We start from the raw sequence: 20,983 nt of genomic DNA, 5'->3' as shown, positions 1-20,983 counted from the left end.
CTGCTCAATTTCAGCTTTGCAAATGGGTTTGCAAAGAAGCCCTCTCCACTGATGCAATCTCTGCTCCTGCTCAGAACTCAACCCAGTCAAGCTGATGATGAAAGGATGAAAGATATATCCAGGGTCACATCTGACCCTAATTAACCAAATCAGACAACCTGAAGAGGGGTCAATAAGCTTATATATGCTCAACTTCTTACAAACTAATATATTGGTTGTAATACTTTTTAGTGCTGCAGAACTGCAGTAGCATCCAGATACCTCAATGGGACAGAACTTCCCTGGGTTAGGTTAAAAATACATGCTACTGGTACAGTTTATTTCCTGGTCTAATAGAAAGGGTTTTTTTAACAAAGGCTATTCAAAAAAACAGCAGGAGAACAATTAATTCCAGACAAAATGAAACTAGGTTTTGTAAACTTTCCAGCTTAATAAAGGTTCCCGGAATGAGAAAGTAGGTGTTCCTCATTAGTGAAGAGCTGATTACCACAATCCCCACAGACTCTTCTGAGACTGATGAAACTAAATATTTAAAAAGGAGCTCCTGTGTGATGTCCATTCTTTCTGCTTAAGGAATGCCACAAATAATTGTAGCTAAATAAAACCTTTGGAGTTTATGCTGTGACTTACTAAACACCTGCAGCTTTGCTGCATGACACTACACACTGCAAAATTAGGTCATATTTGTCTAATGTTTCACTAGTGATGTAATGAACTTCACAAAAGCATCTTTTAACGGGTCTACAAGCTCTAAAGTGGTATTTGGGTACTTAAAGTCAAATCTCTGTCTTAGGGTTGATCCACTCTGAACATGCTTAGCGCAATAATTTCTCATGCTCATCTCTGCACACTTTCCACTGTCCCACTGCCTCCACTCCTGGACCATGGCAGACACACAGAAGCAAGTACACATTTAAGTCATCTTCCGATTCTGGCTCTTAAATCCTAAAAGTTTCTCTACCTAATAGCTGCTGAACTTTGACAATTTGCTGCTCGTGCTGCAGTAGTGCCACTCTCGGAGAATTTAGCGTCATTGGCAGGTATTCTACATGTGTGCATCTCGTAAATTATAGAGATTCTGTTACAGCAAAAATGCTACCATCGATAATCATTCCCCTCACACATTTAGCTACTATACATGTCTTGGAACTACAGTCTAGCCCAACAAGAGTTTTAAGCAAAGAAAAATTCTAATGTATCAGTGAAACTTGGGTGATGGAGTTCACAGAGTTTGGCTCTGGGATAAAGAAAGAGAAACTACCTTCAGCAGCTTCCAACTGAAGCATCCATACATGTCCTAACTGCAAATTTAAAAAAAAAAAAAAAGAGAAAAGAGAAAAAGCCAAGCACCATAGAAATGCTGAGTATCTCTAGACAATCTGACAAATAATTAATTACCTTTTTGCTCAGAATTACACTACTTGATACTGAACTGGGGTTTTAGTTTTTCTTCATTTTGTAATATTTGCCTTTCCCAATACGTTTTTAAAAATTGTCATTTTAAACAAGAATATTTTTAATTTTGGCAAAAGACTAAAAGGAAACTTGCAAGTGGAACCAAACATTAATTTAAATTCCAAAACTGCTTTTACTTACCATTTTTTCTCAAAGGACAAGCTAATTTACTATAATTGACATATTTAATGTAAAGGTCTGATTTAGATGACTGTGAGCAAAAAAGCCAGTAAGTAAATCCATAGTACATGGATTTTTACAAGTACTTGAAAAATCTTCACTTGGTGACACTAATCAGAGTGACTTTATTACAACTTAAGTGAGATGTTTCAGCTGTAAAGCTCATGACAAACTAGCATGAAAGTTGAAGAGAGACGCCAACAACATGCACATGCAAAATAAAAACCAAACCAATGCTTTGTACGTTAAAGAAATTTATGAAATAAAAACTTTTAACATGCAGTTACAATATAAAAAAATGCAATGGAAGGCAGAACATAGGTAACAGGAGGGAAGACAGCCAGGTTTACTGACACATCAAGACAAAATCCATCTTCTGACTTGAGATGTGAACGTGAGCTGCGAGAAAGCATGCCAGCACAGCAGAGTGCTGCGTCATCTCCCACAGAATAAGATGATGCATTACTGCAATAACTCTGGCTCACTATTGCTGAGCCTGCTTACTACTGTTACTTGCTTTCTTTGGCATCCAATATTTGACAGTAAGATTCCTCCCAGGTGGTACATTTTATGGGCAAAGTAAGAGATTCCAATTACAGCTGCAGAAAAATCACTCTGGCTTACCAATACTACCTACAGTGAAGGCTGCTTAACATAAAACAGTATCAAGCCCTCTGCCATCTATGACCGATCCTTGGGTAAAAATGGACATTTTTCCTCAAGAATTTTTGGTAAACAGACTAAGAACCAGCATCATAGAACAGTAAGATGTAGCTCTGAGGAAACAACTTGTAGAATTATTATACATTACAAATTTCCCAGTGAACAGGAAAGACAATGTCTCTCAATTTTGGGATTAGGACTGAATAACTAGTGATATACAGCAGAGAAAGGGAAGAAGTCTGAATTTCTAGAGAGTCTGAGGCAGATACCATGTGCTGCATTAGAGTCATCTCACTCAAAATGTTACATGCAGAAAACATCCAACCATACATATTACAATGCTGTTGACTGAGATGGAAAGCGTTTCTCAAGCTCCTCCACAACACAGCTCAAGTTGCCATTCTGCTGGTTGTGCTCAGCCACAGCTTCTGGAGTTGGCAGCTCTGGTGTTGCAACCGGTTTGAGCTTAGAAACATGCTTGGGCAGAACATGGTTTTTGTCTATTTGGCTGTACATGTTGGCCACAGACTTTTCGATCGCCGCTAAATTCTGAATGTTTTTAAGAATACCTTTCAGCTCCCTACGGGGAGGAGGCTCTGGCACTGTGGCCGGTGGCAGTACAGCTGGCTGTTTGGCAGGGGATTTTGAATGCTTGGCAGGGGAGAGGTGCTGGGTGCTAAGAGGAGATGAAGAAGAAGAAAGAGAAACTGTGGGTGGAGGATGTGGTGGCAACAGAGGAGGGGATGGAGGTGGTGGTGGAGGTGGCAGCAGTGGAGGTGGGGGTGGGGGAATTTTAGGCGGGTCTGGAATGCTTTCTATAACTTCTCTGGTCTGAGGAGCTAGAAAACTTTGGCAAACTGATTTATTTATCCTAAAAGACGGAGGAGTTGGTTTGTGAGTTGGCGGAGGAGAAAGTTCTTCAGGATAGTCGTGGTGAGTGATGATTACAGAGGGGCCCGCGGAGGCCTCCGGTTCAACTACTTCAGCACAAGGTGTTGGAGAGGACAGAGGAGAAGGGCGAAGGCAAGGAGAAGCAACCACACTTTCAGGAGACTGCTCTAGCACGTTCTCTCCTTCTTGGAAACAGATGCTGTGTGTTGGCGACCGGATAGATTTCACATCAGGAGATTTTACTTGCTTCATTTCCTGCAAAGCCTGCTGCTCAAACTGTCTTGCCTTCTCTTTTACAGTTAACTTGGGGCCACTTATTTTTTGAAATAGTGGACTGCTAATATCAACACTGCTATGTTGATTTTCAGTTCCTTCATTCTCTGCTTTGAGTCTCTCCTGTTGCCACTGAATGGGGTCCACGATAACTGGCCTACTCGGAGAACCAGGTGCGTGTCTCTTAGTAACGTGAGTTGGTACCGTCCATACACGGTGACTGCCTCCCAAAGAGGCATCTCTCAATGCTAGTCTTGAAGGAGAAAGAGTATCTAGAGTATCGTTTCTTTTCCGTAGAAACCCAGCAGGAGCAGGACTTTGAGTGACACCTTCCACATATAAGGGGTTTTGAGTAGTTAAGGGGTTCTCATCAGATAAAAAAGTAATGTTACTTGAAGATTTGGGGAGATTATTGTTCAATGATCCATTGATATTAGATTGCTTGTGAGCCTCAATAGCACGGGAAGCAAAGCTGCTTATAACTCTCTGACGGTCTCCTTCTTCTAAGACTGACTTTTTTCCCCTGCTTTGTTGGAAATGGTAGAGAAGAAAAAGACTTGAAAGAAAAGAAGATAATCACATGTGAGGAAACATGCATGGACATAGATACTTATGAGAGAGAAAAAAAGAACTTATGATATGAATCAGAGCCGTTAAATTACTGCTAGCAAACTACTATCCAACAGAAAGATCACATTTACTAGACTACTGGGCAAGACATTTACTTTTACGTCTTCTTTAGGGGAGAAGGACTTGAGGAGGAAGAAAAATCAAAACAAATTTTCAGCTACTCAGCAAGTTCAAAAATAAATTAACCTCTTAAAAAAAACCCCTTAGATTTCAAAAGTATCAGTCAATACTGTACACTAACTCCCCAGCGACACAAAACATCAATGCTATGTAGTTATGCAATACGGTTTCTCTACAAGATAATATGGAATCATGACGTGTATACTGTATGTATGTATAATTGTGTCTCCATCATTCAAACGGCAGTGGCACTGTGCCATACTGCATACAGCCAACACTGAATATTCACAGGGATTTTTACATTAAGCCTATTTATACTAATTGTGCATCAAAACTCTGCTATTTTATAAAACACATGTACGATTAGGCAATGTTTAAGTGTGCCTGAATTGCCTTTTAAGGACTGGCCATAGGCCACACACAAAATTAGAATTGTGGTTCGAGCCAATGGTGAGCCTGAAACTAAGGCCCCAGGAGGAGTCAGAGGTGCAGCCGGGCACACCTGAAGCGTAGACCTATAGCGTCTCTGTGAGGCGGCCAACAGGAGCTGAAGCCAGTCAGCTGAGATGCATGTTGTACTCAGACATTTCTCCTGACACTGATTCTTAAAGAATTACCAAGCTAGGCATCGTTTCTTGCATTTACGATACACATATTGATGCAGAAATATCATTATGTGTATGAATTTAATCTCTGCACCATGTTAATCCAAGAGAAAAAACCCTGCAGTTGGATTACATTGAATTTCTACCCTGAAAAGTCTCACCATTTTCTGGAAGTCATCTAGCACCTCTGAGTGCCTCATTAACTTACCTTCCTCAAATATTTTTAATACCACAAACTCCTGAGCAGATTTTAAAATAAGCAGTATGTTAAAATCAATATTCCCAAACTGCCAGCTAGAAAAGTGTGCCCTTAGAGCCCTATTTTAAATAATGCTTACCTGATGCTGAAAATAAACTTATTTCTCCCCAACCTGTCTCAAATTTAAGATATTGGCCAATGTCAGATAGAGCTAAAGCCAAACCCCTTATCCTTTCAAAGAGAAGATTACCCTCATCAGCAATGAGACTGAATCAAAATGCATTTCCATTGCTGCCATACACAAATTTACCGTAACTAAACAGATGGGGATCCAGCATGGGGATGCAAAAAAAAAAACCAACCAACCAACCCACCAAAAACCAGTCTTAAAAAGGACACCCACTCTAAAAAGCTCTCTGAAATATTAAATTTATCTGTAAGACAGGCTATGGTGAGAATATGATGGTATAAGGGGACATTATGGTAGAAATGGGGTATAAAGATTGCATTTCACTTTATAGCCTCACTACCTCTGCCTAATACTGGTACTCCACATTTTGAATGCTATACTTAAAACCTTCCTATTTTCTGTGGTTAAGCAACTGCAGCTAAAGTATAGCATGAGTACCAATGACTTCTACACACACATACAAAAATAAAAAACAACATATAAAACTACTTTTAGCAACTTAGAGCTGTCTGATATTTTCACAAAACCTTCTAAGTTAAAAATTCTAAGTCTTGTCTCTAACAAAATTTGAGTTATATTCTTTGGCATTTAGATAAAAAAGGCTTAGGCTTTATTAACAAAAGGAATAGGGGAAAAATTACATTTTACATGATTACATGAATGCCGGAAGATGAAGTTTTAGAACTCTTGGCCAGATTGTTCCCTCTTTTTTGGTGTTGTTTTTTCATATCTCAGAAAATATTACCAAATCTAAATTAATGGAAATTTAACCTCTGGTGGTTAAATATTCCCTAGCAAAACTGGAAGAGAAATTGAAATAACTAGATACTGGGCAGGAGTTAATTAAGAGATATTAAATCTCCTCTAAGTTATTTAATATATAAAAGTCCCCCGAAGGCCTGTATTTAGGAATGAAACACATTTGCTTCTTAACTTTTGTTTCTTGTTTTGGCTGGGAAATCACCCACACAGAGAAACTCCAGCTTCCTCATGGTCACAGGAACCTGAGAGGACCAATGAGAAGAATCACGGCACAGAGTACACAGCTTACTCTCCCATTTGTGAATAACACCCAGCAAAGCCACGAAGGGTTATACCACTGAATAAACTCTCCCCAAGCACTGCAGTTCTCCAAAAAACAGTATGCCTGAGGCCTGCCTTTGAGCAGAATATAACTGTCTGGAAAATAATTGACTTCACACTAATAATAAACTAGTTCTTTATTCTAAAGCAGCATACTTCGAGGTTGGTCAAGCACCCTCAGTCTATTTAGAGGCGAGAGAAATAAATGATTCTGAACTTGAAGGAAACCCTCCAGTAGAAAGCTCATGCGAGATGACATAACCTTTATGCTACTGGAACAGATTATTTCAAAAGCTTCTCAGTTCCTTCCTCGCTTCACATGACGCCTCTCAATGACGAGGTTATCCTGCAATCTTTTTCTGTTTATGTATAGGTATTTTAATCAATGAGAAACATCAGCTCACCAGTTTGAAGCACATTTCTGTAAATTGAAAGAAAAGTACCTGCCTTGCAAGGAACTGTAAACAGCAGACAAGAAAGATTTTGCTTGCATCCAATTGTGAGATCTTAAGTCCATAAACTGGAAGCAACACCTCAGTGTTGGTTTTGTTTGGGTTTTTTTAAGGTAATAGGGCTACTTAGCTTTAGAAATAACACCATTCAAGTTCAGCAATCATACTTCACCTCTACCTCCAAGAAAAGGATAAAGAAGCATTGAAGTATTGAAACTTCACAGTAAATGTCTTTCCTGTACTTGATCAATGGACAAATAAAATATGAGTTTCAGACTGCAAGGTTTAATGGGAATTACTGAAAGGAAAATTAACTAGCGTTTCTACTAGCTACAAATATTAAGACAATTAAATGAGCTTACTTACTGATGCCTACGTATCCAAAGACAGAGAAAAATGAAAATTATGAGACAAGGCAGATTTAAAACTAAAGAGCTTAGTTCCATTTCATTTGCTATAAACACCAAATTAAGAAAACAAGACACAAGGCAGCACTGCAAATGAAAGATGACTGTCTTAGGACAAGTAAAGACAGGAAACATTGTACTACAATTCATGAAAATTGTTAATAAAAGGTATTCCCAAAGAATAATTTCCTCAGGTATACCAGTGCCTTGAAATCAAATATTTGACAGAAAAAAAAGATAATTTGTAATTATTTTTATTGAAGCATGTTGTTTTCTTTAAAATCCTAAGGATTTTCATGTATTTTGTAAGGATTTTTACTAGTTTATGTTTATAATCAGTTCCTTAGCATGATGGATATGTGTATATCTTAGCTGTATGCAAAGACATCTGAGAGAAAATATTCCAAATATGGCATCTTTTTTGGTGCGATGAAAACTATGTTTAGTTAAAATAAACAGAAATCTAAGCCTCAAAGTCAATATTGCAAATCTGTAAATGTGCACCTATATGTTGCAGTACTAAAACGTAAAAAAAATCTGTGCAGGTAAAAACCCAACACAATGAGGCTTGTTCTGGGTTTAGCATAAGGTATTCATCAGTACAAAACATACATTCGTCCACTGGGATATCCAGTTCCCACAGATAATCAGCTTTATATCACTGCCAGTAAAATAGTAGAAGTAATTAATTTCAGTAGAAATTTAGGTAAATGCCAAAGAAACATGAATTTTATCCAGCAGGGCACCTCACTGTATGTGTAAGTGTACAGATGTGATCTCATGTGGTTCACAGCAGAAGCGCTCACATTCAAAAATGCAACTATAAGCTACTATTGAACATACATTTTTCCTCCCTTCCTGCCCAAGCAGTAACACATCACAAAGGCAAAAGGCATGGGAGGAAATTCAGCAGTGAGGAGAAGCTATTCTTGCTTCAGGTATGGCTCCTCTATTTACACAGAAAAGCTCAAGCTCTGGAATTATTTCAAGCACAGAGAGTGCACTCAGATGACCAAGAGTTAAAGCAGCAGTGATACGCTTTGTCGTGCTTCCTTCACATTTTATAAACTCAATCACAGCATCTGTAAAATTTCAACTTTCTCAGTAAAACAAATGATGATTGAAAATAGAGCAGAAGTTGGGCAATCTTCAACACCACCACCACCAGCTCTTTCTCTACCTGCCTCCAAACATATCATTAATACTATGCTCTTCAGCATTACTTGGTTTTAAAATATAAACATAGACGAGTAAGCATGGCAAGCTTATCAACAACCCCCCTGTATGATACAAATATTAATTGCCTATTCTCCCCTGTAATATTCTCATACTGAGAATTAAATCGTTGTTGGAGTCCATAAACTTCAGATTTACAGAAGCATGAAAACATAGGCATCTTTGCACTATTATTATTTTACGAGCATATAATAGGTAAAAGATTGATTCATTGAACTGCCAATGGTTTCTCTATTTTGATAGTTCCTTTATCTTTAATTTCAATGTTCAAACAGTTTCAAATTTAGAACAAAACTCCCCACTTTACTCAACAAAATATTTCTTACTACACCAAATGGGGACTTTGGGGCAGCAATTTCATTGGATGTGTTTAGTCAACAGCTTTGAAAAACATGGCATGCTGGCCTGGATTTGCAAAGGCACTAAAGAAGCCCAATCCTGGCTCACCCTGGTAGCAATGGCCTGCTATAGGCTCTTGCTTACAAAAAACCATCTGGTTATACCCTGCTTTTTGCCAACTTAAAACCTGTTAAAGATTCCCCCATGCGCTACAAGAAATCCCCATTAGCAGGTTAAATTGTTTTTTCTCTCTTTACAGATTTGTCCTATTTATTTTCTGGATGTTTGAGAACCCCAAGCAGCTGGAGAAAGACCCCTTCATGAAGAAAAGACTTTTTGACGTAGACTGTATGAAGTGACATCCCTGGAAAGTGAATCATGGCTTCGGTCACTAACAATTTTATTGATGTATCACAAGGAATACTCACATGGTGCTGTCGCCAAGCTCTTCATAGAGGTTATTGGCAGCGGTGCTTGCTGGTTTGCCTGCTGGTAAAGCCATCTGGATTCTTGCAGTCTTTGCACATTCAGCTTGCCGCCTTCGGTAAGCCATGTAGGGAAGGAGAAATACTCATTAGAAACACTCTATACCCTAACAGAAGCCGAGATGTAAAGTTTTCTATGTTTTTCCTACAGTTTTCAAAACATCCCTGCATTTTGTCCTCTTCAAAGAAAAGTAATAACATGATAATCTTTTCCTGGCTTTTTCAGCTCTCTGTTACTTGTTCTCTCTGGGTGGAATCCCAGAGCTTCCCCTGGACAGAAACCTCCTGACCAGCAGTACGTCACTGCCCTGGCAGGTATTTCCCAGGAAATAATGTATGTGCTAGCTTTGACACTGCTCTCATTAGGAGGTTTATCTGTTTTGGTTGCCCAAGACTAACAGTGGAGAGAGTAAGCTCTTTGGTCAAGTGCTTCATTCAAGTGCCAAGAAACTGTAATTTTAAACACAAAAAGAGTCTCTGTCAAAGTTTAAGTTATCACTTACAACTCCTTTCTCATTAGAGTTGGCTGGGAAATTTCCGTCTCAATGAGCAGTTTTCCCGATAAAATTATTTTCACTAAGAAACAGATTTCTATTTTCTAGCTAGAAAACAAAGCCTGTGGCCCCTCGTATGCGTAACTAGGGGAGCGCCACTGAGGTGGCATGACTGATCCTACCTCTCTTTGGTTTTGAGGGTGGTCGATACTGATCCTTTTTAGGGAAGTCTCTCTATTGCACTCTAGCCTGACATGCACTTGCTTGCTTGAGGAATATCACACACATGGAAATATTTACTTTTTTCTCTGCAGGAAACAGACAATGTCCTGAACAACGGTATCTTTCATGTGTGCTAGCATGCAATAATAAAATACACTGAGTAGCCATATAAGTAACTTTTAACCTTGCCATACAAGGTGTTCAGGAACAAGTTGGAGTATAGGAAGTAACTCTTACTGAATGTCAACTACCCCTTCTTAAAAATAAAGACTGGTAGACTGTCAGTATTCCTGTGCCATCTGTTAGAAACAAAGCTGAAAATAAGTACTTACTCTTTGAATCTGTTTTGTTATGCAAAAAAAGACAGAGAGATAAAAAGGAAGGTTAAATTAATTCCATTTGCAACAGTTGTCCTAAACAGTGAACCTAATAAGAGTAATAAACTAGATGCTACTTAATTATTCCACACGCAAAACTACAGAATTAATGACATGTTTAAAGAATCATAATTTCCAGAGCTGTACAGTGTTTAGCTGCTATTTGTTATACTCTTGAAACAATTTTGCAGTCAGCATAAACATAAATTACAGCGGGGAAAACTGCTTTGGGCTTACAGAAAACAACTCCCTGCCACACAAACACACAGAGAAAAGAGTAAGACATGAAAACATGAATATACCTCGTGATATTTCTTTAACAGGTGGACTATTAGGGGGGCATTTTTACAACTGTTTTTTCATTTTAACATGTTTCAAGAATCTTATAGAAAACATCTTCAGTAGTGAAGGAGTATTATTTTTGGTTGCTATTTAGAAGATACCGGTCTTTCGTGATTAGTAAATAATACAGTCTTTATAGTTACCTTATGGAGTTGTACTGGATAGTATATTTCAAAGACACTATTTAATAGAAAAGAATAATGATGGTTTCTGGCTTGTTTACAAGTCATAAATGTAGGCACTGAGCTGCACTTTGACAGTGATAATTTTATAAGTTAAATTAGTTTTCAGTAACTATTATTTTTAAAAAATTTAGTAAGCTGATCACTGATCTGGAAAGTGCTGAAAAATGGACCTACTGCACATAAGTTTTAACAGTGAGAAAATCTTAACATTTCCATTGTATGTGCTGTGAGTACAACAGTTACATTTATCCCGCTATAATCTCTACACTCAGTGACAGATTGGAGCACCTACTTTGCCAGAATGTTATCAGGGAAAATATTGAAACTGATTTTGAAAAGGAGAAAAAAGGCTGTAATGCAAAAAACAAACCATAAGGCTCAGGATAGCTTTTGGTGTTGATGTTAACACTAAAATTCCTTTTATTTTCTTTGGCACTCTTCAGTGATACATTTTTCATAAAAGTGTACTTCATTCACATTGGTCTGCTATAAATCCAACTCCAAGTCATACTTCTAGACAACAAAAATGTGATTTTTTGATGAAATGAAGTTACGCAGATTCCTTAAAGCTCTTAAAAGAGATTGATAATCTTGTGATAATCTAACAGATGTCAAGGAAAAATAGTGCTATTAGACTTCTTAAAGAAACAAGCAATTCAGATAACAACAACAACAAACTAATTGTAGGTGGAACTGGTTCAGTAGTGTTTCACTGGAAGCAAATTTTATACACAATTTTGGGAGAAGTAAAGCAGCTTTGAGATGCGCTGCCATCCCAATGGCGCAGAAGTTTGTCAAGCTCTTTCAAAGTCCTTTAAAATTTTTTTTTCCTTTGACCCAAATTGTTTGGAGAAACAGGCATGTAATTATAATCCAAAGAACGTACAATAACCATCAAGAAATGGCTATCCTTGGCTGTTTTTCTGGTGTCACTAAGGAAAGTGCTCTCAGGCAGGCTGCTGTTTTTTTGTGTAGGATATGCTTTTTAAATGATGAGTAACATAGTGCTTTGCTAACTCCTAACTGCAGTGCAGAAAGGAAAAATGCACAGTTTAAATCTCACCTGGCATATTGTACCACATCTATTGCAGCATTCAGATTGTAATTGCTTTACTGTAATACATGTATATCAGCTCTTCCATGCCCTCTCCTCCCACAGGCTGATGCAACACTGCAGCAGGAGCCTGTACAGGCACTGACACTTCATTGCACTCAACACAATGAAGGGAGCAGATGCCAAAGCATTTTTTGTAGAAACAAAACAAACAAAAAAGAAAAACAAACAAACAAAAAGTCCAGCAGGGCTCTGGGAACTCCTTCCTACATGGTCCTGTGGAGCAGAGGTTTTCCATGATGAGGACATATTACATTCTAGCTAGTTCACCAATTTTAAAATGAAGATAGAAAGATATGGAGGTACAGACCGATATATACAGAAGTTGAATATAGCCATTTATTGGGGAAGACGCACAGAATTCTTTATATTTTGATTTTGTAATGATTGGTAATTCTTTGAGTGCTCAGAGCATGCATGTGGAATTAGAAATCTTTCATGAGAAAAAATTAAAGAATAAATATACAGCCTTTAAGTCCAAATGCATTGATTTTAAATATGAGTGGACCTGAAAAGGCTTAGTTGAGAGGAACCTGTTAGCTATGTTGATCCTTTAATTAGTCTATTAGCCCAATTACTTAAACCTGTTGAGTCTATGAGAGGTGAGCAGAAATATCAAGAAGGTTCTCTGTGGTGTATGCTGCTTTAGAGAGCGCTAAAATAGCACAAAATCAATTCTTCATGAAACACTGGTAATTAAGAAGTGTACAGCTAGGGAAAAAATATAACTGTGAGTATTTTAGGATGTAAACACAAAAAAGTTTAGTCCTCTTATTTTGCCCAAGCTACACAATTTGATTTTTTGATTCATTTATTGAAACAGAGCCTTTCTCCTCTTTTTTTTTTTCCCCCATGGAATTCAGCTCTGAATCTACACTTGTGTTTCAAACATCTAGCTTTGGATCTTGTCTTTCGGCATGTATTCTAAAACAGTTACCGCACCACAACTTTACAAAGTATATCAAGATGCACTTCCCATGCATTTTCTCTTTTCATGCACAGCCCACATCAAGCAGTGACCAACTCTTGTGGTGAGAGGGAAATTAAAATTATTTCCCTGTATAATAATTTCCTTGCAATGAAGGATAATTTTCAAAGCAGTTCTGCTAAGAAATGTAGCATCCCTACAACAACGTTGCTACCACAAAAAGGAGTACTTACTGTCTGTAGCTGACCATAACTATTAAAATAGCTGGCATACAGCAAAGGATGATTATGACGGCCAGAGCAAGTAACGCGCCTTCCGTGTAGCCTACGGCTTGCGCCTGCTTCTTGACATTTGCTACCACGTCTGGGGTGCGGATCTCCAGGATGCGTCCCCCCTGCCCCAGGTATGGCTGAAACTCCTTATTGATATCCAGCAGTTTGCCATCCAGGAACCTTCAATGTCACAAAAGAAAACTATTACAGCCAAGTTCATTAACTGTGTTTGAATTACTGCATAGTTGGGTTAATAACTGTGGTCTGATAAAGCACATACCTCTTCTTTATATGCTTAAGAATATTAGTAATGCCCTGTAATCCCTGTGTTAGTGATAACTCTAATGTACTTAATACCAGAACACAGTTTAAACACTGAAAAGGAGAGGTGAGCTGAAGCTTATACTAATTTCTAGGGGCAAAAAGTTCTCCATGCCACTGAGAGCAGCATGGCAAACAGCTTGCTTTGTGCTTTTTCCTTCAGTGGCCTGTTGCAGAGGATTAACTAACCCTCCTGCACACATCCCTAAAGACCACTCTGGCCTAAAGATCAACTTGATGCTACTCTAAAAGCAGGTAATTTTTAGAGGACTTTCCTCAGCTTCTTAGGGAAATTCTTTGGCTGGAGGGATAGCCTACAGTTCGTTCCCTTTTGACTTCCCTTTCAGTATTAAAAAGAAAAGGGATTTGGAAAAATTAAACTTTTATTAATCCCCACCCCCTTCCCTCCAGCTGCATCAATTCTGAACCTCATTCTCGCATCTGCTCTGTCTAGTTAGCCTCTGTGTCTCTGCTATTTTCTTAGATTGTACTGCTGGTACTACGTATTGAATTATTTGAGTAAGACTTTCCTCTTATAGCATGACTGTTTGATGGCAAGAGGAAAACACAGGGGGATGATGATCTGATGAACTCATCTCCAGTGGGAGTGAACATCAGAGTAGCTGAAGGATGTGCCCTCTCAATGTTTAGCACAGTGCTGAGGGAGTTTATTCACTGGCTTCAGGCTATCTGACAGCATCTTCTCCGTCACGGCAATTTTGGGGTGGAAGCTGTAGCAACATTCCTGAGAGATACAGGACAATTTTAACACGGATAACAATAGCATTTTAGAAAATGCTACATCATCTGTACTCATTTCCTTGAAGTCAAATTGAAGGTCACAAAAGATGACAGATGGAGATTACTGTAAACTGCCTCCTCTTTTTTTTTTTTTCTGAGAAGATGCAGGCCATTTCTTCTGGAGTTTCACACCTCTTCTAAAAGGAAAAGCACTAAATGCTTATAATAAACTGTAATTTAAACTTCAGGGGTTCTCCAAACACTGCCAGATACCAGAACAATCTTGACTAGCATTACTAATTACAGGAACAATAGGCTATCTATACAGCTATCAGAAAATCACTGGCGTCAAGTAGGTCAAGTAGGCCTACGAGGCACACTGGTAAGAGAGTTAGGTCCTAGGCAAAACTAGGGTATTAGCTAACCAGGAACCATGTGCTGCTGTCATTGCTTGCAACCCATAATAATGTCCATCTTCTGTTTGTGCATCACCTATGAGAGGAACTTGGAACAACATAGTTACCAAGCAAAGGACTGGAACAGTCTCTGAAAAAGCAAATGCAGTGGAAGAAGTTCAGTATCTGATCTGATAATCCGCAGTTTAAAGACAGGTAGCCAAATGTAAATCCTAATCAAATGACCTCATTTCCCATATGATGGAAAATTTTCTATTGGATGACTTTTTGATAGCAAACAGTATGTTTGTTAAAGAAATTTACTTTAGGAGTTTGAAAAAATATTTTGGCCAAGGCTTTATTTGAAAAAATATATTGGCCAAGGCTTTAACTTCCAAAGGAAAATTAAAAATTCTTGGATCACTTTTGAAGTGAGGATTGACTGTCTCACAAGCTGCCAAGTAGTAGGCTCCAGCTATAAAGATCAAAGCAGGAGGCACCCATTAGAATGGAGGAGGATCCTGTTGGCTCTTAGCTACAGCAGAACCCCAGACCTTTACATGTAGAGTGGTTCTCCTGGAGAAAGAAAGTCAAGTGAAAAATGCTGAGATTAAAAAAAAAAACAACAGCTAAAAAAAAAAACCATTCTGAAAGGATTTCTGCATATAAACTCTGAATGTCTAAAGAAAGTCTGAAATAGCTTTTATTTCCTTAGTCTGATCATGAGGCAGAAATTACACTCCTAAAAGACGATTTCTTAAAGGGTGTTATTTTCTTACAATTTATTTCCTCTGAAATTAATTTACTGATAAACTCTCGTAGCATTGTTTGCCCCTGTTTTTTTTGGAACTTTGGGGAGAACGCACTCTGATCTGTGTGTATAACGTGTGTGTATAACGTAACATGCAGAACAATTCATCCCAAATTATGAAATGATGCTGGTTTCACGATACTAACTTCAAAGAGCAGCAGTGGCTGCTCACTAACAGACCCACACTCTCACAAAAAGCAACCCAAGGCGTTTTGAAGAATCATTTCCCTTTGTATTAGTATGCTGTGCTAATATTCACAACTAATTCCTTGATTTCTTCCGCAATACACTTTCCCGGTATTTGAGCAAAAATCCCTTTTCACAGCTTAAAGACCTGCAATGATGGTTCACAAGACATAAACCGAGTATAAACAGAGCTCTAATTCTTTTGTTGTACACTAGATGTCACTGGTGCATGTTACACGTCCTTTGAGTTGGCAAAAGCATTCAAAGTAGGACAGCATTAAACCTCTGGATGATTTTAACAATCTCTCAGTTAAAACTGTTACCATTTTCTTGACAAACCCTATTTTAACAGGTTCATAACTCAACCGTGCACATTTACTCCATTATGAAACATGACACATTGTGCAAAAGATTCAGACAGGGTAAGCATTTTATTTTTAATGGTGGACATTTTCCACTTAATATATGCAGGAGAAATTTTCTGGATTAAACTGTTTTTATGCTCCAATAAATCAAACCCCCTTTCACATAAAAGATAAAAAAGGAGGCTGATCATTTCAGTCTGTAAAATTATCTAAGTGGCCTCAAAGTCTTTTAGGAGTTTGTGGTAGAGGGAGGAAATAACAAAGCACAGTTACTATTAAGACTCATTTTCTGGTGTAACCAGACAGATTCCTGATTAATAAAAATGTCAGGTAATCAGTCGTAACAGTGTTAAGGAAAAGTATGAATCTCTCGTTGCGTATCAGTCTTACAAAGTGCAGGATAGAGAAAAATCACATGGGTTTTCCCCAGGTGGCAGCGACGAACACAGCATGGCTGTTATGTCCATGACTTCTAAATCATGTCTTTGTTTTCCAGCCAAACATTTTGCTTGAATGCAAATATGTGGGATTGGGCTACTTGTTTGGGACTTCTGGATGTGAGGCAGCCCATTCAAAATAGCCTGGTAGCGAGTATGGCACAGCCTGTGCATGTGCTGTCGTTGTGCACATCAGCATTAATCCAGCACATCCAGAGCACAGTGCATCTCCTTGTATCTGTTCATTTCATAAATGATTGCTGGACATGACCTGCCTGATGTATTGGAGTGACATTTCCCAGAGATGACTATGGGAGCCTCAAACATTAGCTTTGGTTTAGTGGGCTTTACTTCTTGTAGAAATGTAGCTCTGTAGCTGGTCATGAGTGTGGCTTTGCTCAGCTGCTGTTGAGCATTAGCTGTCTTGACTATCTTTTCCTCCCAGCTCCAGTGTAAAGCCAAGCACCTTTGGGACCCCAACACTGCTCTGACTTGTGCCTGGCTGCCAGCACCAACAAGGATGAGTCACCAGTGATATCCCAGCAGTAATCCACCTGCAAAGGGGAACAGGTCGCTCTGCTCCACTCTGTCCTCAACTTACCCCATGTTCCTTAAAAGACCTTCGCAGATAATTGTTTTCAAACAGTGACAGGTTTAACATAAACTCCGTTAAAGTCAGGGCCTCCACTACGTTTTATAAGCAGAAACACAGCAGGGTGCTCCCAAAAAGCCCATTTAAGAAAAGCCACAGGTATCTTCCAATATGCAATAATTGTGTAAGTTGTGTTAAAATCACAACTGGCAGAATTCATGTGCTAAATCTGTGCTGTTGGTACAGTTCTCTGTTCTGTATACATCATGAAATTTTTGAACACTTGGAAAATACCTTGGCTAAATTTATATTCCTTATTGCTAATAAGTTTTTAAAACAGGGTGCTCCATCTCTTTCTGACTTTCTAACCTTTCTCCCATCATACATATCCAGTTTATTAAATGATCCTTCCTCTTATTGATCTCTTTTCTGCTAGGATCTGGAGCATTTTCCTGGCTGGCAGAAGGACGGTTGTGACTCTTGGCAATCTCTTCCCAATGAGGGGACAACCATTGCTACTGTGTCCTGCCCCTGTGACTGGGGCAGGAAGAACATTGAGCCATCCCTCTAAAGATCAAAACTCCAGGAAAGATAGTCACAGAAGGAATTTCTTTTTAGATTTGGGTAAGCATCCGAGCTGAGCCAAATCTCTTGAGGTTCATCCACTTGCTAGCAAAAAGCTATTAACTTCAGATGTCAAGCTACAAAACTCTCACTTCATTTTTCTCCTTACTTTAGTAAGCTGACACTTACTCACCTCTACCCTAAATCCAGAAAAGCATTCCCCAGGATTTTGCTGATTTAAATATTTAAAAGCTTTTGAAGAGAGAAAATAAAAATAAAAATAATAATAATAAAAAAGCTGAGTATGCAGGCACATGGAGCATTTTAATGAGCTTGCTTCTAAGCTGATACCCCATACATTTGCAGACCAGGCAAATTAATAACCTTCCCTTCACATTTGAAAAACTGCTTTTTAACTTATCTTAACTCTATTCTATTCTGTGTATTTCACTGGACACACAAACATCCCTAAAAAGACATTCCTATATTTTCAAAGGGCACGAAAATGAAGAGGGACACATTTTCTGACCATGAAGAGAGTCTGTATCAGAAAAAGATTCTTTTTATGGAGTTGAAAGAGCTAACCACCTCCATGCACAGATACTAGCTCACTTCCATATACTAGTAATAGTAGATTTGCAGAGAGCTTTCCAAAGTGAGGAGTAAAAGGGTGTCAGAATTTTCAACTGTCATCAAGGTCACATAAATTTTTTGAACCTGGACAGCACCGAAGAATGTCCTTTTGACCTTGAGCATTTGTAATGGGATCCTACTTTGGCCATACTCTAAACTGGCTACGACTGGAAGAAAACACAAACCTCAATGAATTTACAAACTGTAAAAATGGAAAAGTAATGATGAAGAGAGATCAGTAGATAGTCTGGGTGTAAGGCAGTAAGATACATTTTATTGAGACTACTTTTGGGAGTGGGTTGAGGTACAACAGTCACTTACAGGAGCACTGCAAGCAGATTTACTGGCACTTTTCCTTAGAGAGAAAGGAAAATGGTTATTTATCAGGGATTTCTGCGGGCTTCCTGCCAGGTTTCCTTAATTTCCACTTCCACTCTTGAATACAATTGGGAACAAAATCACAGAGACCCCATTCTGGGAATGATCAGCATCTCTGGCAGTAGACAAGTGAACACAAACTCCCAGTGCATCACTGAGACCTAAAAAGACTGTATGACCATGGAGATACCTACAAACAAGAAATGGCCACTAGAAGGAAGGAGGCTGTATTGCCATCGCTCGCTCTGAAAGCTACCACTGCTAAACTGCATCTGATTTTTATATTCCTAGTTCAGAAAGTGATGCTGGAAGACCGGAGAGGGTTCAGAGAAAACTGTAAGAGATTAAAAGAATTAAAACATAGCCCAGAGTGCAGAGGTCAAGGAACTTCTCAAGAAAAAATTTAAGAGGATGATGTGATCATAAGCCTAGACCTTGGTAGGAACCAGAAATTCAAAGCAGCAACTGGATGCTTCAATCTAGCACCCAAAGTTATAATAAAACTCTATGACTGAATCTAGACAAATTAAATCAAAGAAACAAGGCCTAATTTTTGACAGGAAAAATAATTACCCTTAAATAATTAAGGTTGTAGTTGATTGGATTTTCTTGAGCAGTTGCTTTGCTGAAAGACATGCTTAAAGCAGGATTAATTTTGGGAGTTCCTATGGTCTTTATTATACTAGGTCAGACTGATCACAGTGATCTTTTCCAACCTATAAACTCTGAATATATGCAGAGCTTTAGTATGCTATAATTCATCTGTACTAAATTAAGAGCTCAGGAGAACAAGCTCTTTTTCAATCCCAGTCCACTGAGATGGCTCACAGCCATTTGCTTTTCAGGCTGCCGGCTGACATGCTGCTTTATACCATCATGGAACAGTCTGGTCTAGTTTTCACCAAGATAAAAAGCAAACACAAAGGTGAAACACATGCAAAAAAACCCCAAAAGATAGCGGCTGCTTTAGAAGAGGAGCCCGATTTACATTTTCATTGGTTTGAATCACACACAGAATGCTGAAACACAAAAAAATAGTTTCTAACAAAATGATTCTATGGCCATATTGATACATTGGCAGCTGAATGGACTGAGTTACTAATTTTGTCTTAGAACCTACTTGCCGCTAGTGATGACTCAGAAAAATCATGTAAAGAGATTACCTTAATTTCATTTCCTTACCCATGTAATCTCTGGCTTCTCGTCTTATGCAGGCAGTGAGCGGAGTTACCGTTGGCTCCCAAAGCAGTAGTGTGCCAGACTGCTATTCCACCAGAGCTCTGCTAAGGTGCAAAAGCCCAGGCAGAGTGGCACCCTATCAAACCGCTCTGCTGCAGCGACCAGAGCTGGCTCGTTCACTGGCAACATGCTGTGAGTACAACCAGTCAATAAAAAGCCACCTCTTATGTTTTATGTGACACTGGAATTTAACTGCTAATTTGGAAGTCGACTGAAAAGGCAAAACAATGTCAAATTATGAAAACAGGTGTCCTGTCTACTGCTGTTCACCATCTCCTCTAGCTGCTGGTGGGGATGGGCCCATGCAGACCTGTCTGCTCAGCCCACTGGCCACCTGCGAGCACTGCTGGTTTCCTGCATGTAGATGTACACCTGGGTCATGCCCTGATGTCTATGCTTCAGACTAGGTGCGTACCACCTCTCTTCCTTCTCCTTCCCTTTCTTCTCCTTTGGTTTCCACAAAAAAGAAAAGAGAAAGAGATATGCTCCAAATGGAAACTGCAGAAATCCTGAAGGTCAATGACTGGAGCACCAAAGCCCTTGCCTGGAGATCACAGAGAAGTTTTGGTACATAGAAAGTAAATTCCTTCAGAGGAATTTAAACTGGAAGCTCCTCCACAGGGTGGACCAAACGTAACACAAGCTCTCATGGTGACAGTGTCTAAATCACACGTACTGGAGCCATTCAGCTCAAGGGAATGGACTGAATCTAGTAAAGTTGTAAACTCCCAAGCTGCACATAGGGTAGGTGTAGGGGCATGCACCAACTGCTTCAATAGATTTTTCTGTTCCTGTTGTGTTGAATCACTTGCTAACAGAGACAGACCAACAGGCTTCAAAACAGTCCATAGAAATATAGGCAGAGCAACAAATAATATACTTACTTAAAAAGTTCGTTCCTCATTATAGCTCTATTTGTTTGCGGGTCGATTGCGTAGACCATGAGGTCAGACTTGGTGTAATCCTCTTCAGAGTACCCATCCCCAAATCTCCGTGCACCAATGGATTCCACAACGACCGTTGCACCGGGAATCTGATCTTGGACATAGCGTTCCAAAATCCTAAAGATGAGATGGAGCCAGAACGCTGCAGTGATTTATTTGTGCTGATCCAAGATTGACAACAGCCCAAATGAGATACTAATAGACAAAAACCACAGGCTTAGGAGGACAGTAACCT

At 39.0% G+C, this 20,983-nt stretch overlaps 1 protein-coding gene across 4 annotated transcripts in view; it reads right to left on the bottom strand.

The window, feature by feature from the left end:
- Nucleotides 1-20,983, bottom strand: part of PCDH15 (protocadherin related 15) — a 388,852-nt gene that overhangs the window by 11,806 nt on the left and 356,063 nt on the right. For 3 of the 4 annotated variants that reach the window (XM_075504147.1, XM_075504150.1, XM_075504148.1), the window contains exons 28-30: nt 20,689-20,865; nt 13,104-13,322; nt 9,152-9,262 (exon numbers count right to left, since the gene is read on the bottom strand). In XM_075504147.1, the coding sequence (XP_075360262.1) occupies nt 9,152-9,262; nt 13,104-13,322; nt 20,689-20,865 (507 nt within the window). Of the gene's footprint in view, nt 1-2,631; nt 4,019-9,151; nt 9,263-13,103; nt 13,323-20,688; nt 20,866-20,983 lie in introns of those variants that run through there. The other variant, XM_075504149.1, reaches the window with a different exon arrangement.

This window comes from Mycteria americana, chromosome 6 (genome assembly GCF_035582795.1).
Source record: "Mycteria americana isolate JAX WOST 10 ecotype Jacksonville Zoo and Gardens chromosome 6, USCA_MyAme_1.0, whole genome shotgun sequence".
NCBI lineage: Eukaryota > Metazoa > Chordata > Aves > Ciconiiformes > Ciconiidae > Mycteria > Mycteria americana.
The sequence above is the reverse complement of the archived record's forward strand: the minus strand, read 5'-3'. Positions and strand labels throughout refer to the sequence as shown.